Source organism: Furipterus horrens, unplaced genomic scaffold (assembly GCF_987537825.1).
Source record: "Furipterus horrens unplaced genomic scaffold, mFurHor1.1.pri manual_scaffold_4, whole genome shotgun sequence".
NCBI lineage: Eukaryota > Metazoa > Chordata > Mammalia > Chiroptera > Furipteridae > Furipterus > Furipterus horrens.
In genome coordinates this window covers 197,048,250-197,063,473 of record NW_028327174.1, presented here as the reverse complement: position 1 = coordinate 197,063,473, position 15,224 = coordinate 197,048,250, and the positions used below count along the sequence as shown (strand labels likewise).

Genomic DNA, 15,224 nt, shown 5'->3' with positions numbered 1-15,224 from the left:
GGGGCATTAGTGGGGGTCCCCAAACAGTGGGACACTTGGAGTCAAATGGAGGTGGAGCTTCAACTCTGCTTTGGAAGAAGAGGTAGTCAGGGTGGTAGCCAAGCAGACTGTCACAAAATAGTCACTAAACACAGCTTGTGCTGTGGCCACCCTAGGAATGCAGACGTACTAAAACAGGCTCTCCGCTTGCATACAGCTAGTACAGGAGCCAGGCCCATCAGACATCTTTTTAGTGCGGGCTGCTCAGAGAAGTTCACGGACAGTGGCTTCCACGCAGAGTTCTGACTCATTGAGTAGGAGGCAATGGCTCTAGAGAAGTGAAGTAGAGGGAAGGTTATTCCAGACAGAGGCACTGGTGTGAGCGAAGGCACAGAGGGTTGAAACCGCATCGTTTAGAAGATATTTCTGGACTACTGTGTTATTGGTTGGGAGGTGGGAAAGGGGAGGAAATGAGACCAGGTGGGGAGACCTTTAGACAGTTCCAGCCTCTGCTGAAGAACTAGAAACCTCCACCCACCCCACTCCCTGTAAAAGTGCTGCTTGGAGAATAGAAGCAACAACCTAGGGATATGACTTACTGAATCCTAGGAATGACTCTTAAGAGGTAGGTGCTGTTATTATCCCTCTTTCACAGATGGGGAAATAAGATACAGAAGGGGTAAGTAACTTGCCCGGGGTCACATAGCTATTAAGTGGTGGAGCTGGGAATTCAAACCCAAGCAGTCTGGCTTATAACCATTATACCATCCCAAATGAGTTAGGGTCAGTGGAGGTTGCACTCCCTTGAAAACACACACGCGCGTGCGCGCGCGCACACACCCACACTTGAGTTTAGGGCAGGGCTCAAACCCAGACCTCCCTACCCTCAGTCTGCAGGGATAGGCCCCTGACACACCACCGCTATTCTCAAAGCATGAGTGGAGGCGTGACGACTGCCCTAGGGGGAGGTTGACTAAGCCAGAGAGAGACAGTATGGACTCACCCTTTGTTGTTCACAGCGCATCTGGAGTCCATGAGGAGGACAGGGCAGACACGGGTGTCTGGACTGGGGTGATAGAGCAGCAAGTGGGCACTCTGGCCCTTGGTCCTCAGTCATGGCCTCTGTGCTGAGCACCAGCAGCCCAGCCTCAGATGCTTCCGTCCTCTTCACCTCTGCTGTCTTTGAGCACCTCTGGAAGTCTCTGTCATCTGGCCGTGGCTTGCTGGGGCCACGGGAACCCTGAACATCTAAGGATCTTTGCCTTTTTAGTGCCTGGCTTCACAGCTGCTTAGGTGTCTCCTCCACCACCGATGAGCCCGCATAACCTGTGAGGAGCAAGGGGCAGTGAGAGAAGGCCCCCGAGGCCACAGTCGCTGACCCAGCCTAGCAGGAATCGCCTCTAAAATTGCTCCACCTCATTTTTTAAATTAGGTTTTTAATGACAAAAGTAATGCCAGTGTATGTCCACTGCCAAAAATCCAAACAAGACAGAAGTCTGTCAAGTAAAAAGCAACAGCCACACCTTTGCTCTCACCCCCTCCTGCACCCAGAGGTAATTCTAGTCAGCAGAGCACTGTGAGAACAGTTTGGCTTATAGCCATCCTGACTGTGTTGGTCTGTGTATTCAGCAAGTTTGCACTCACGCATATAAACGCACACATAGCTGGGTCTGACTTTATTAAACTGGAGCATACTGCCTACTAGCCTATATATTTTTAAATTTAATAATGTCCCATAGAAATCTTCCCATGTCTTATTGACTTCACTTATTTTTTAAACAGCTACATAACAGCCCAGTGTACATATAGCCTGTAATTTATTTAATAGTTTCCTACTGGAAGATATTTAGATTGTGCAATTTTTGATATTAAAACAGTGCTGCAGTGAACATCTTTGAACATGCATCATTATGTGCTTTGAGTAATGTTTCTCAGGATAGATTCCTTTGTTGGGTCAAGGTTGTTCAATTTTAAATGCCACCTCATTGAAGTCATTCTATTTAACAAAGATTATTGAGCACCTCCAAAGAGTCGGGCTCTGGGAATGCAGAGTTGGGTTTTTTAAAAAGTCTCTCCACCCCCATCTTCAGAGAGTGCCTGGAGTGGAGGGGGTGGGGGTAGAACAATGACAAAGAAACAGAATTGCTTCTGCCCAACCTGCTCACTGCACCGTCGGAGGCAAGGCCGGGAGGAAGGCAGGATGAAGGAGCTCTTGATTCTGACAGGGATTCAGGCAGGGCTGCGGGAGGAGGGGAGATGCCAAGAGGTGTGCCTCCCTGCTCCTCCCAGGAGCCTGTCTGCGAGGCTGGCTATTCAGGAAGAAATTCGTTCTGAAGAATTATGACGCTCCTGCATGTTCTCCTACACAAAGAAGGAAATCTCGGCTGTACGCCCTTTCCTTTCCTCCTCTTGGCACTTTCTGATTGATGATTGGAAATGATGGCAATACATAAACTATTTTTCTTTTTATTTTATGACCCGGTAATAGCAGTAACATATTTCCAGTAAATGTTTTCTATCGCAATAAAAAAGTTGTAACAGGACTAGAAATGGGTATAGTTAAACCCTAAAGAAATCACACTTTCAGAACTGTGGATTGAGGCAGTAACTCTGTAAATCATTTTACGTAGGAAAAGTTCCCCTCCCTGGAAGAAAATCAGGGCAAGCAGCTGGTGTTCACATTTCGTGCTCGTCAGACAGGTAGGGACCTCCCGTTAGGGCTGAGGGACCCTCAATTTTTGACCCCTCAAGACCAACCACCCCCCTTCCCTTCTAATCTCCCAACCTACATCTTCACTCCTTTCTGAACTGATAAATCATCTCAGCCTTACAATTTCTTTTTTTTTTTTCAGCCCAAAGATCAAGATTATAAAATGCTCTTTCTGGAATACAGTGTGGCAATGTGGTTAAGAGCACAGGCTCTGGACTTGTACACCTTGTCCTGACCTCACCACGGGCATCACCACTTCACTTTCTGTTTCCTCCGGTGTAAAATGGGCATTATAGTAGGGCCCGCTCATAGAGTTTTATCATTCAGAGAGCTAATGCACGTGAAGCGCTTTGTTAAGGGCCAGGAAAGACCTCAGTGTCAGTCACTGTTGCAGTCCCAAAGGGCAAATGGATGATTTCGTTAGGTTTGCGTCGTAGTATAACAGGCGACAGTTACCAGGTGTTTATTATGTCCTACGCATTGTGTCACACGTAAACTGCAGGAAGGTTTAGACCACCTAACTGGCTGAGTAACTGGCTGAGTGTCACATAGCCCGTAAAAGAGCCAAGATTTGGACCCAGGTCTTTCTGACTCCACAGCCCAAGCTCTCACCACCGCATGCCCCGCTTCTAGGATGAGATCCTCAGTAGGAGCAGAGACGGTCAACCCCGAGTATGTCTGTCGCACCCCAGATGGGCCCCCTTTGGCTGACAAAGATTTGGAACCCGAGGTTGAGAGCTTGTGCTCTGAGAACTTGAGGGCCAGGCAAAAACAGAAAAGAAGCATTTCCTTCCCTAATTGCAGGCAGAGCAGCCTGCTCTCACTTGATCCTATTTAGGCTTTGTTTCTCTTAAGAGAATGAATAGGAGCTGCTGCTTCTGTGTCTGGTGTCCTTAACATGCTCTAAAAATTAGGCCTTTCTCAGCCTTTGTCTTTAATTTCTGATTCTAGCTGACACCATCATTAATGGCCCAGTGCACGCTTTCTGTCGACTTGAGGACTGCTGTGTAAAAGTGGTTTTGCTGTCCTATCAATAATAGTCATAATTTCCCCCATACTCTCATCAGCAGCGAATTGAGTCTTGCAGCAAAGAAATGGAAACCCCAGTGCAATGGTTTTAAAGTGATTTGTCTTGTAGACGGCGTCTTATTTCAGGAAAATCAGGTCAGAGCAGCACTGCTGGGTCAGGTGTAAGTCTGATACAAATTAGTTGGAGGAAATTGATCACTTGAACCTTAGGTTATTTTTAGCTACTGTAGCTTTTTAATATCTTTTTTCTTTATTTACATTTGTTTTAATAAACTTTAACCATCATTGTCAGGCAAATTAAATGTCTTCTCAATTTCAACCAAGCCTTTGATAAGAGGAAAGACCACTCTCTTCCCCACCCACAACAGTGGCCTTCCCTTCACAGCTTTGGGATTTGCTGTAGTTACGCTGTTTAAACACTTAAACCCACTCCTCCTCATCCTCCAGCCAGCCCCCTTGCTGGGGTTTGTTTATTGCACAGACTGGCCCCTTGACCAGTCTGTTCTTCATTGCTATTGAAAGTTAATGGGGGCAAAATTGCATTCCCAAACATTTGAACCTGAAGTGGCCAAGGCCGAACTTAGTTGATCTCTGGTGATCGGTTCAATTTAGTTACGATTTTTTGCCATTAGGCTGGGGCTGAATGATGGTGATTTGGTTGAGGCCAAATGTCTGAAGAAAATTGGCTCTCTGATAAGAGTGCTGTTATCAGAGGGGGCTACCTTCTCATTTACATTTAGATGAGTATTGATTATTTATTTACTCAGAGAAGTGAGATTCGTTTCCAATCTTATCTTTCTCGTCTCTGCTTGTCAGCAGAAAGAGAGATAGAGCTCCTGACATCAGGCCAAGATAACAGCACTTTGTAGTAAAGATAAAAGTTGGAATGGGCCTTTTTCTAGTCTTGACTGAAAGGGTAAGTTTTAAAAATTAGAACTGATGGGTCATGCTTTCAAAACCTTTCCTGAAGGTTTTGCAGTTTAACTAGGCAGGAGAATTGGTTTATTGGAACAGCCTTGGTCTTTCTTCTTTTGTAATAGGAATTGTATTTAATTCTATTATATTCAGCTCTTTCACTGAGAGCAAATTGTGTATTGGCTCAGAATAGGCTAAAGTGTGACCTTATTGTCATGTCAGCTTGTTCCTTTTTTATTATTTAAATTCCAAATTATCCAATCTGAGCCTCAGAGGGGGTATAAACTATTGTGGTTATCACTTGAATATAATTCCCATGCTTACTTATATTACGATCAGGCAGAAAATGATTATAGTCACCCCTAGAGGAAGAGCTGTAAGTGATGGGACTGACACTAAATGCAGACGTTTTAGAACAGCTGATGTTGGGTCTGAGCTCTGATGCTGACAGCGTCAGCGTGTCAGCGATGGCTTTGGCTCAGGGAGGAAATCTGATTCCGCCGGCCCCCGCCGGAGAGCAGACAGGGCTTGGCACATTCGCCCGGAATGGGTCTCCCTGGCACCAGTCTCTTCCAGCGCATTGTCAGCGGTGCCACCAGAAGAGTCTTACCAAAGTATAAAGCAGATTATGGCACTCCCCTGCTCTGCTAGCGCTGGTTGCTTATAAGAGAAAACCCTGACCAACAGTCTGGGTCAGGCAGCCCAGCTGCAGTTCCCCCACAAACCCCAACCAAGCCTGGGCCTTTCCACACGGAATTTCCCTTGGTCCGTATGGGCTTTTCAGTACCTCCTGGCCTTTGCACGTACTGTACTGTTTCCTCTAGGAACGTACTAATTCCTTCTTCCCCTGGCTCCAAGTCCTCCTTCAGGGCTGGGTTCAGGTGTTTCCATCTCAAGGAAGGGGAAATTCATTGTCCCCTCCTGTGTTCCCACGGCACCTGGTCCTGACCCAGGGAAGAGCTACTCGGATCTTTGATAATGTATTTGCTCATGTGTGTCTTGCCACTTTCCCAGACTGCTTAAGGGCAGGAATCTTTTACTACTCATCTGTGTCTAGGATATTATTGATGCTCAACAAAGTTTGTGGACTCGATGTATGGATGGCATTGTAAAATTACATATCCTTTGCTGCCGTGGTTTGTTCTGTGGGTTCTGACACTTACCGTTTTTAGACTATATTTGTAGGACCTGAGAGGCTAGGGAATTTGAGGAACCCTGGCTGCTGAGCAAGTCTCTAATCTGAAACGCAGCCCATAGCTTAAAAGCAAGCTGGTTTAAATAGATACGCTCCCTCTCCCATCCCACATGCCTGCCTTGGACACATGTGAGAAAGGATCTCTGCTTTGATGCCAGCATTCCCTGCCACCTTGTCTCTTCCCTTAATGGGGCTGTTAGTCTGTTGTGACTTTTGGGCTAGGGTTCTGCCTGCACCTCATTGTCATGGTTTCTGTTCCAGCTGGTACTTGCAATAATAGCAGCCGTCACTGAGCACTTTGCTAAGGGAGTCAGGGATTGTCTCAGTCCTCACAGCAACCTCCTGAGGGGAGTTCTGTTATCCTCGGTTTGCAGGTGAGAAAATACCAGAGAGTAAGGAACTTCCCCAGAATGCACTGTGGCTCCCTGAGGGGGTGCAGGCACCAGGAGTTTTCTGCTCAAAACCCAGCCTTGCCTCTTACTTGCTCACACTTAATCTTTTTCTGGCTACTTTCAGATTAAAGCAGCTCTTTAACCCAGGGAATGGAAAACAGTTGATATGAATGCATATTCGTGAAAGTGTTCCGCCTTTGACTGTACCCTTTTTCCTCAGACAGGTGCTCCTCAAACTTGTTCTGATGCTCAGCAGTAATAATGGTAGGTTAATTCATTTATATCCCAATATAATGCAGAACACATTTAGAAAGCATAAATTACTATGGTAGGATTTAAAAAACACATGAACTGAAAACTATATGAAAGAAAATGGAAAATAAAGATCCAGAGGATTAAATGACACAAAACGTGTGTCCAGTCATCACGGTCGGTCACACGTTTAGTGCTGAACTTCCTCATGGGGCATAGGAGAAAGAGGAACAGTATCAGTTTGGTTGCGAGATTTATGTTCAACTGTGTAAAAATGCAGAAGAGCAAGCCCGTTGCTCGGAGGAAGGAGTTTTCCCTGCTACCGAGGTCTGAAGGAAGTTTCTCCCGTGGGCCTCTAGAAATGAGACGCAGGATGAGTGAGGTGATGGAATGGCTTCTCTCTTTGGACTTCTGCACTTGTTTCCCATTGGATTTGAACTCAGCGGTTAAGGAACGTCATACTAAAACCTTGTCTGTTTCAGTCGAGGATTAAAGGGATTGAGGTAGCTGGACTAGCATGTATGCACCCACCACCCGGCAGACACAGCAGATTTTTTTGGAAACTTACGTGCTGAGATGTTTGTCTCAGGTTTACAAAATCCCATAAAAAGCCTGCCTGGGTATCAGAACGTGAAACTTTCCCACAGAGCCAGGGCAGGTTTTGTCCCTAGCCCATTTGGTGGCATGGCTCTACTGCAATAAACACATCGTTGGTGTGCCCAGACAGATATTCTTGTCACTGCAGAGTAACTGCTTCCAGAATCTTCCTTTTGTGTTTCCCTCTGCTGTGAAGTAGAAGGCTTGGGGCCTCATGCACAGCTGTGACATTTTAAAGCCTCTTTCCAAAGGGTGGATGTTGCCTTGAGAACTATGTCCTGTTCAGTGTGAAAGAGCCTTTTATATTTTATGTAATCATTTCTTTGGCAGAAGTATATGAATAGAAACTGACCTCACAGCTTGTCTTTTTTAAATGGTTCTGGCTGCTATTTTTTTCTTTCCTTCCATGTCAGCTGCCTAAAAATTAAACAAACATTCGATAGAAACTGTAGTTTGATGCAATAGGTCTGGGTTGTGACTATCTTGATTGCCGTTAACAAATATTTATTAAGTACTTGTTATGAATGAGGCCCTGTGGTTCATATGTAATAGAGAGAGTGCAGGCCTGGGCAGCCCTGGGTATGACTCCTAGTTCCACCACTTCCTGTGAGACATGGAGCAAGTTAGTTAGACTCTGAAAGTCACAGTTCCTTCCTCAGTAAAGTGGATTCATTCATACTCTTTAATCCTAAGGTAACAGTAAATGAGACGGCCTCTATGAAAGGCCTAGCACACTCCTTGGCACATAGTAGACCCTGCTATGTAATATGATCTTAGTATTGTTACAGTTTGATGAGGAGGAGTGATGATAGCTGACACTTAAATAACCATTAATGTATCAGACACTGTTCTGACCTCTTTACAGCTGTTAACTCATGGAATCCTCAGGCAGGCCTATGAGGTAGGACTGAGCCAGGACTAGACCAACCGAGACAGTCTGGCTCCAAGTTCATGCCCTTCACCAACACGCTACATTGCTTCTCATCTCTATCCTGCCTCTTGTTACACAGTAGGGCCTGAGTTATCAATCTGGTTTTTTCAGGGGGAAATATGTGAAATAGTCTTTTTATGTGAGATAAGTTACCCAGTGTTAGGGCAAGAATTAAGAGAGAAATTGTTATTTGGAACGGGGAGTTTTCCATTTGGGTTTAGATCTCGGGCCTCATCTGCAGTTTAACCACATCCTACTTTCCCCCAAGTCAAGATCCATCAATTTTTTGCTTTGTTCAGAAGTGTGTTTCCAAGTTGTTCTTTAGCTTTTATGAAAGAGCAGGGAGCACCCAGAACAGACGACAATCAGAATTTCAGTTACTGACAAAACTGTGCATACATTAGGAATATTCTTAAGGAAAGATGGGGATAGAGTCTTCCCGGATGGATGGGAAGATAAGATGATTCTCTCTTCATAAGGACCCAGGATATAGCCATAGCATGGAATATTGTATGTGCGGATTTCATTAAAGTAAATTATTTCAGGTCATTTTCATTTTGAACTTGTAGAAACCAGAAGTTAAGTGATTCAAAATTCAAATGAATCTACAAATCTATAAAAATCTATACTTACGATATAAACTGTGGCCTCTTTATAACTGACCAGTAATTTATAGTTTGCGAGAGGAAGAAAGGTTCAAAACACACAGGCTTTAAGAGCTAACGATCCTTGGGTTTCATTTTCCCATTTCTACCCCCTGTCTTTGTGATCTTGGACAAGTTACTTCACCCAGCCGACCTTCAGGGTCCCAGTCTGGCAAATGAGGAAAATGGTATCTACCCCTTAGAGTTACTGCAAGGATTCAGTAAGGCAGCACGTGCGGAGTGCTTCGCACATCATGGTCATTCAGCAAATGAGAGTCATTATCATACGAGGCTTCGAGGAGAAAGCCCTAAAACTACTTCCTGGAAACAAACTATTTTACTAGAAATATCTGAAAGACCCAAGAAAGAAGAAAGTAAATGTTGAATGATGGCATTTATGGCTTTGAGAGTGGTGCAGGGACTTGTGTTTAGGGATACGAGACCCTCCTGGGTTCTCCCTGCCTCCCTCCCCTGGTGACTGGAAGGAGAAAGTGTGCAAAGGAGTCCAGCCAGAAGTACACCCTGATGCCACCAGGCACTGTCTCCCAGCGAGCAGGGAAGGGGTGGCTTGCTTACGGCCCAGCTGTCCGGCAGACAGCTCGAGAAGCCCAGCACCCTGCCCACTGCTCTCAGAGTCAAGTACACATGCCAGGTTGCAGGGCTCCTTAAGATGACAACATCGATCTACATAAACCAAGTGTCTAGTTCTGATTAAATTTTGCATATGAAAGACCTATTGGAGATGCCATCATGTGTAATAATTATAGTATCCTCAGAAAAACAGCTTTTAAGTGTATATGTTTTTTAAATTATAAAAGTAGCCTTTATTTATTATAGGAAATGTGAAAAATACAGAATAATACTAAAGAAAAATTAAAGCACCCATTTCCCACTATTCAGTATGACCACTATTCACATTTTAAAAATACCCTTTCAGTATTATCCCCCTGTGACTTATATATATTTTTCATAATTGCAGTCATTCTGCACAAATTGTGTTAATAATAATTTGTTTTAATAAAAGAGCATATTATAGCCCTGGCTGGTGTGGCTCAGTGGATTGAGTGCCTGCCTACGAACCGAAAGGCTGCTGGTTTGATTCCCAGCCAGGGCACATGCCTGGATAGTGAGCCAGGTCCCCAATTTGGAGGCATGCAAGAGGCAACTGATCAATGTGTGACACATCTATGTTTTCCTCCCTCTCCTTCTCCCTCACTTCTCCTCTCTCTAAAGATAGAAAAATAAAATCTTAAAAAAGAAAATAGCGTATTATCAATGTTTTATGTTATAAATTATATAATATTGTACAAATTATATAATACAATATTATAAATATTGCAACATTACTTTTAATATCTTCACAGTATTTCACAATATTTTGTTTAACCAAGTATTTCATAATGTTTTATGACACCTAGGTTACTCCCAATTTTCAGCTATCATGAAGAAATGATTTATTGTAGTTTAACTTTGTACCCAGATATCACTGTAAATTCATAGAGGTCGGTGTCACTGCCTTTCACACTATGTTGCTGGGATTATTGGGGATGGGGCAGTCAGAGGCTGTTTCATAGGCCAATGTCTTAGAAAGCATCTCTCCAGGTTTATTCATGACTTCCTTCCTTCCAGTGGGCTGAGGATGCCCGCGGCCGTGAAAGGTGGGTGTTACGAAGGTGGGAAAGGAGAAGGTGTATAGGAACCTCTTCTCAGGTTAAGTTTTCTTAAAGTTCACCTGGGCAAGATTTTCCTGTGATTACTACCACTAGTGAATGTGAAAGCGTGCAGTGATCAGCGGCAAACATGCCTGGTAATGGACAAATGTTGTCACTGACAGGTGACGAGTAGCAGAGACCAAGAATTACCTGTATTTCCATACCTTTATTTGCTCAGTAGTTTTGAAATTAAATTTAACTATGTATAATGTTGAAATACAATACCTTCTTGACCTGAATACAGCATACGAGGGGAGAAAAAATCCAAAAACAAAAAAACGGATTTATAAAAAATTGTGTATTTACTCTTCTATGTTTAAACGTTAGTCCTTCAAAGTACTCTTCATTTGATGCAATACACCTATTGAGACATTTTTTCCACTGCTCAAAACAGTTTTTGAACTCAACCAATTTTGATGCGTTTTAGTGCTTCTGCCATTTTTTGTTTTACCTCTTCCACATCTGCAAAACATTTCCCTTTGAGGATTTTTTTTTCACCCGAGGAACAAAAGAAAAGTCTCTCAGGACAAGAAGATCAGCTAGGGCACAGGGGTCATGCCATTTTTGGTCAAAAACTACTGAACACTCAGCACAGTGTGGCAGGTGCACTCGTAAATCACCCATCATGAAAGGGGCAAATGTGTTGAAAGTCTTCCAGAAAAATTTACTGAAGCCAAACACAGCCTCTCACAACAACACTCACTGGTACACTGATAACAGATGGCTTCCTAGAACACTTACCTAGCCGGAGAAGCCTGTGCTACAAGGAGCCGGCCCTCCAGATGATAATTTCAGTTTTTTGGGGAGTCTACACCTCATTTGAAAATTTATAAGAACTGTGTAGACTTCTCCGCATGTACTTGCATAAATACATAGTTATATATGTTTTGAGCATTGTTTACTTATTAAAGGTTTAAAAACTACAAGTATCTTTAAAAAAGTAAAAGACTGAATGTATTTATGTACAACTCCGAGAACTGGCAGAAGTGCTGATGAAATACCAATTAAATTAGAGAAGAGGTCAAATATACCATGTAACTACAATGCTACAGATGAACATAAAATATGAGAGAGGAGAATAACGTGGGATGAGTGAAATGCCTCCAACTGATGAAGGAGAAGAGCATATCTAAAGATGCATGTTCCGCCTGGGAGGCCACTGGTGCTTCCCTCAGATCTCTTGCACCTCTCCTGTCTGACTAGACATGCCTTTCATAGTCAAAACAGTAAGACAGTTTCTTAGCCTCTAATCTTCTCAATAGCCATTAACAACAGGAGCAGTCTTTTGAATCTGATCATTGGACCCGCTAGATGTTATCTGGGAAGAGCAAGATTGTAATTTGGCTTAACAAAGAAATACATGAATAAATGTATAAAATGCCCCAGCATTTTATTAAGATCTGCCAGAACCCCCTATGTGACAGAGGATAGCTAGTATTCCTGGTTTCCAGGATTATTAAACTTTGTTTTTGTGTTTTCATAAATGTTTCAACAAAATCATGAGTGCGCACCCACTGTCCTCCTATTGCTGTAACCCAGAAGCCTGAGATTTATTTTTTTAACCTCACCTGGTTTTTAGAAACTTTTTGAACTTTTAGACTGTCATTATATTAGAGCTATAAACATACCTTATTCTTGCTTATATTGATTATTCGTCATTATATAATGATTATTAATAAGTACTTTTGTAGTAATGAGCATTTACTAAGTGTTTTTCTTTACTTAGAGTACTTATTTCCTTATACGTGGAGTATATTATCTCTACTGTTCACAATAATCCTTCAGTGCTGTGTCCTTCTCAGGAAATAGGCTCAGAAAAGGGTAGGTTACTTGCTTGTATCTGAGAAACTGTGTCGCCACGTTGTGATGCCAGGTCAGTCTGACTCAAAAACCATCTACCTCTCACGTTGTTTTGGGGAGAACAGAACAAAAACAGACCTAATAATATTGTGGAACAGACAAGTGTGTGAAATTTGTGTGAAAAATACCCAACCTCTTCCATTCTGGATAGACCCTCAAGACAACCTTCAGTGTTTTCCTAATGCTTTAACAGCTTTTTACCAGCACGTGGTGTTTTCTCAATGTTCAGTTCACTGTTTCAGACTTCCTCCCATCCCCTGCCCCTTTGATCTTCCAGGCCCTCAGTACCGCCTGGAGAAGCAGAGTGAGCCCAATGTCGCCGTGGACCTGGAGAGCACTTTGGAGAGCCAGAGCGTGTGGGAGTTCTGCCTGGTCCGCGAGAACAGTACGTTGTTGGCCTCCTCGCTCCATGCCCGTTTTGTCTGTTGCTAACATGCTTAGAAGTCATGTGTTTGGGGACACTGGTCTGGCTTCCCTAGGTAGATCTCAAGTGACTCTTTTCCAAGGCAGACCTCAACCTTCCTACCAAAAGTGTGTCCCGAAATGAAATGATTGATTTCATGCTTCTTGGTAAAGAGTCTACATCCTGTTTAGCTTTCTGTGATTAATATTTTTTATTAAACTGTAGCTTCCTAAGTTAGGGTCTGTCCTGGAAGCAGCTTAGAAATATCAGGTCTTTTCTGAGGCAAAGGCTATTTTGTATATCAAGCAACTAACTGGCCATATCAGTATTGCTGTTCAAACATCAAGTTTTAGAAAATTCTGACCATTGGTGTACCCTTCGCAGGAGGCAGTGTAGTGGTTCCCAGTGCTGTGTTTATAAGCCTCTTTAAAACTTCATTTAATTCCTTTTCGTTCTCCCTTTAGAGTTTCCAGGCTGTGAATCTTTGCCATTCCTCTCCTCTATACTCCCTTTGACTTAAGGAGCAAGTGACATGTGAAAACTGAGATTGTGATAGCCAGCCCTTCACGGTCACCCCGCTTCGGGGCTCTTACACAGGCCCGTTTCTGTGTGCCACACTCTCCCTGAATCTGGCTAACTGTCATCCTCCATCTCAGAGTAAATGTCACATTTTCAAAGAGGCCATCTGGGATTTGCCTGCCTGCACCCCCGCCTTCACCTGATCGATCCATCCCTCATTTGGGTCCCCCATTATATTTCATCATAGAGCATACTACTTTTTATTCATTGCATATACTTCTGTCTATAATTACATATTTTTCTCAATGATTATATGATGTCTGTTTCCCCCATGAGCTTTTCAGGTCTGTGAGGGTATCCCTGGTCCATACCAGGTTGCCCTTCATTAATTCAACCAGTATGTCTCCTCACCCACAATAGAACATGTACTGTAGAAGCTTAGTAAATACCTATACAGTTCGCTTATCACAGCCTCACTGTATTGCAGGATTTTTAAAAATATATTTAATTATTTGTCGCGGATTTTTCGCTATATCACAGGAGTTTGTGGTACTGTAAAAGTTACGTAGGTTTAAGAGCGTAGAATAAATGTAAGGTTCCTACTTCACGGGGGGGGGTGGTCTGGAACGTAATATCCGCGATAAGTGAGGGAATGCTGTATAGGGCTGGGCAAAAGAAGGTCTACAGTTGTGAGTATACAAAACACAGAGTTTATTCTTGTATTATTATTTATTTCTTGTATACTTTCCATACAAACAACTGTAAACCAACTTTTGCCCGACCCTGTAGATTGAATAAGTGAATGGCAGTTTTTCACCATGCCATCGACCCTCTAAGCAAGACCAGGCTGCTGCTCTTTGGCCAGGTCCCTTGACAGCCTTTTCTTGAGAGGCATGTGCAAAACTCACTAGGAAGGTCAAATGTGCTTATAGCATTTAGCAGCAAATTCTCAAAGGCAGAAGGTTGGTGTCCCCGCAGTCTGTGTAAGTATCTTATATAAATACATACAGAAATAAAAATCATTTGGCTTCTCAAGTCAAAAAAATTCACATAAGTAGTAAACATTTATAAAAATGTTCATCCCTATCAACAATCCGAAATACAAACGTTTTAAAGCAACAATGTAGTGCTTTTCACCTATCAAACAAGCCAGGTATTTCAAAGAGTCCTCATTGCCAGGGAGAATACAGGGAAATGAGTATATTCATATACTGGTAACTATAGTGTAAGTTAATTTAATGTATCTGGAATTATCAAGAGACCTAAAAATGTTTACCCAACATTTCTTTTTTTGGAAATCTATCTTAAGGAGAAAAGATATAAAATTCAATAAAGATTTATGTATAATGATAGGTGTTAGGTGTTTATAATATTTATGAGTATATAATATCTGTATATATAATATCCCTATATGGGCAAACTATGCAGGGCATCACATTTTGGTAAAGGCATACTTAAGTGATTTGAACAAATTCTCCCACTGAAGGTAACAAAGCTGATTAAACAATACAAATCAACTTCCAGCCAAGATGGAGGCCTAGACTGACACTCTCTGTCTCCCTCCACAACTAAGAAGGACTACAACTACCTCAAAACCAAAAATAATCAGAAATTCCAGAAAATAAAACTACATGGAAGTCCAACATATGAAGTTATAAACCAGTGGTGCTCGTCCGGATGGGTAGGAGGGGCGAAACCGGGGTGGAGAGGTCGGGCTGTGCTGTCAGCAGTAGCAGCGGGGAGAGCGGTGGGACTGCAAGGAACGCCAGGGGAGCAGTCCTGGCGGCAGTTGAGACCCGTCAGCTCACGATTCTAATGCTGGGGAAGGCAGACCCCCTGTTGCCTTGGACGGTGAGGCCCAGAGGACGTGGAGATGGAGGAAGAGGCTCCCGGTCTCTCAGCGGAGAGTAACAGCAGGAATCCATCTTGGACCCCCGCCCCCACACAAAGCACCACAGCCTGGTGAGAAGGGTCGCCAGGTTGTGACAAGTGCTCAGGGTACTGCACCTGATAGCGTAGGAGGTGTGACAGCCCCTCCCAAGAAGGAAAGATAAATGAAAACAGAATGACAGGAACAATGATTGAA

At 43.3% G+C, this 15,224-nt stretch overlaps 1 protein-coding gene across 4 annotated transcripts in view; it reads left to right on the top strand.

The window, feature by feature from the left end:
- The window catches only part of MAPKAP1 (MAPK associated protein 1), a 231,243-nt gene that overhangs the window by 154,022 nt on the left and 61,997 nt on the right, over positions 1-15,224 (top strand). Inside the window, exon 8 of one of the 4 annotated variants that reach the window (XM_090274730.1) lies at positions 12,494-12,601. The exons of the other annotated variants lie outside the window; for them this stretch is intronic. Within the exon in view, the coding sequence (XP_090130856.1) occupies positions 12,494-12,601 (108 nt within the window). The remainder of the gene's footprint in view (positions 1-12,493; positions 12,602-15,224) is intronic. 4 annotated transcript variants of the gene reach the window in all.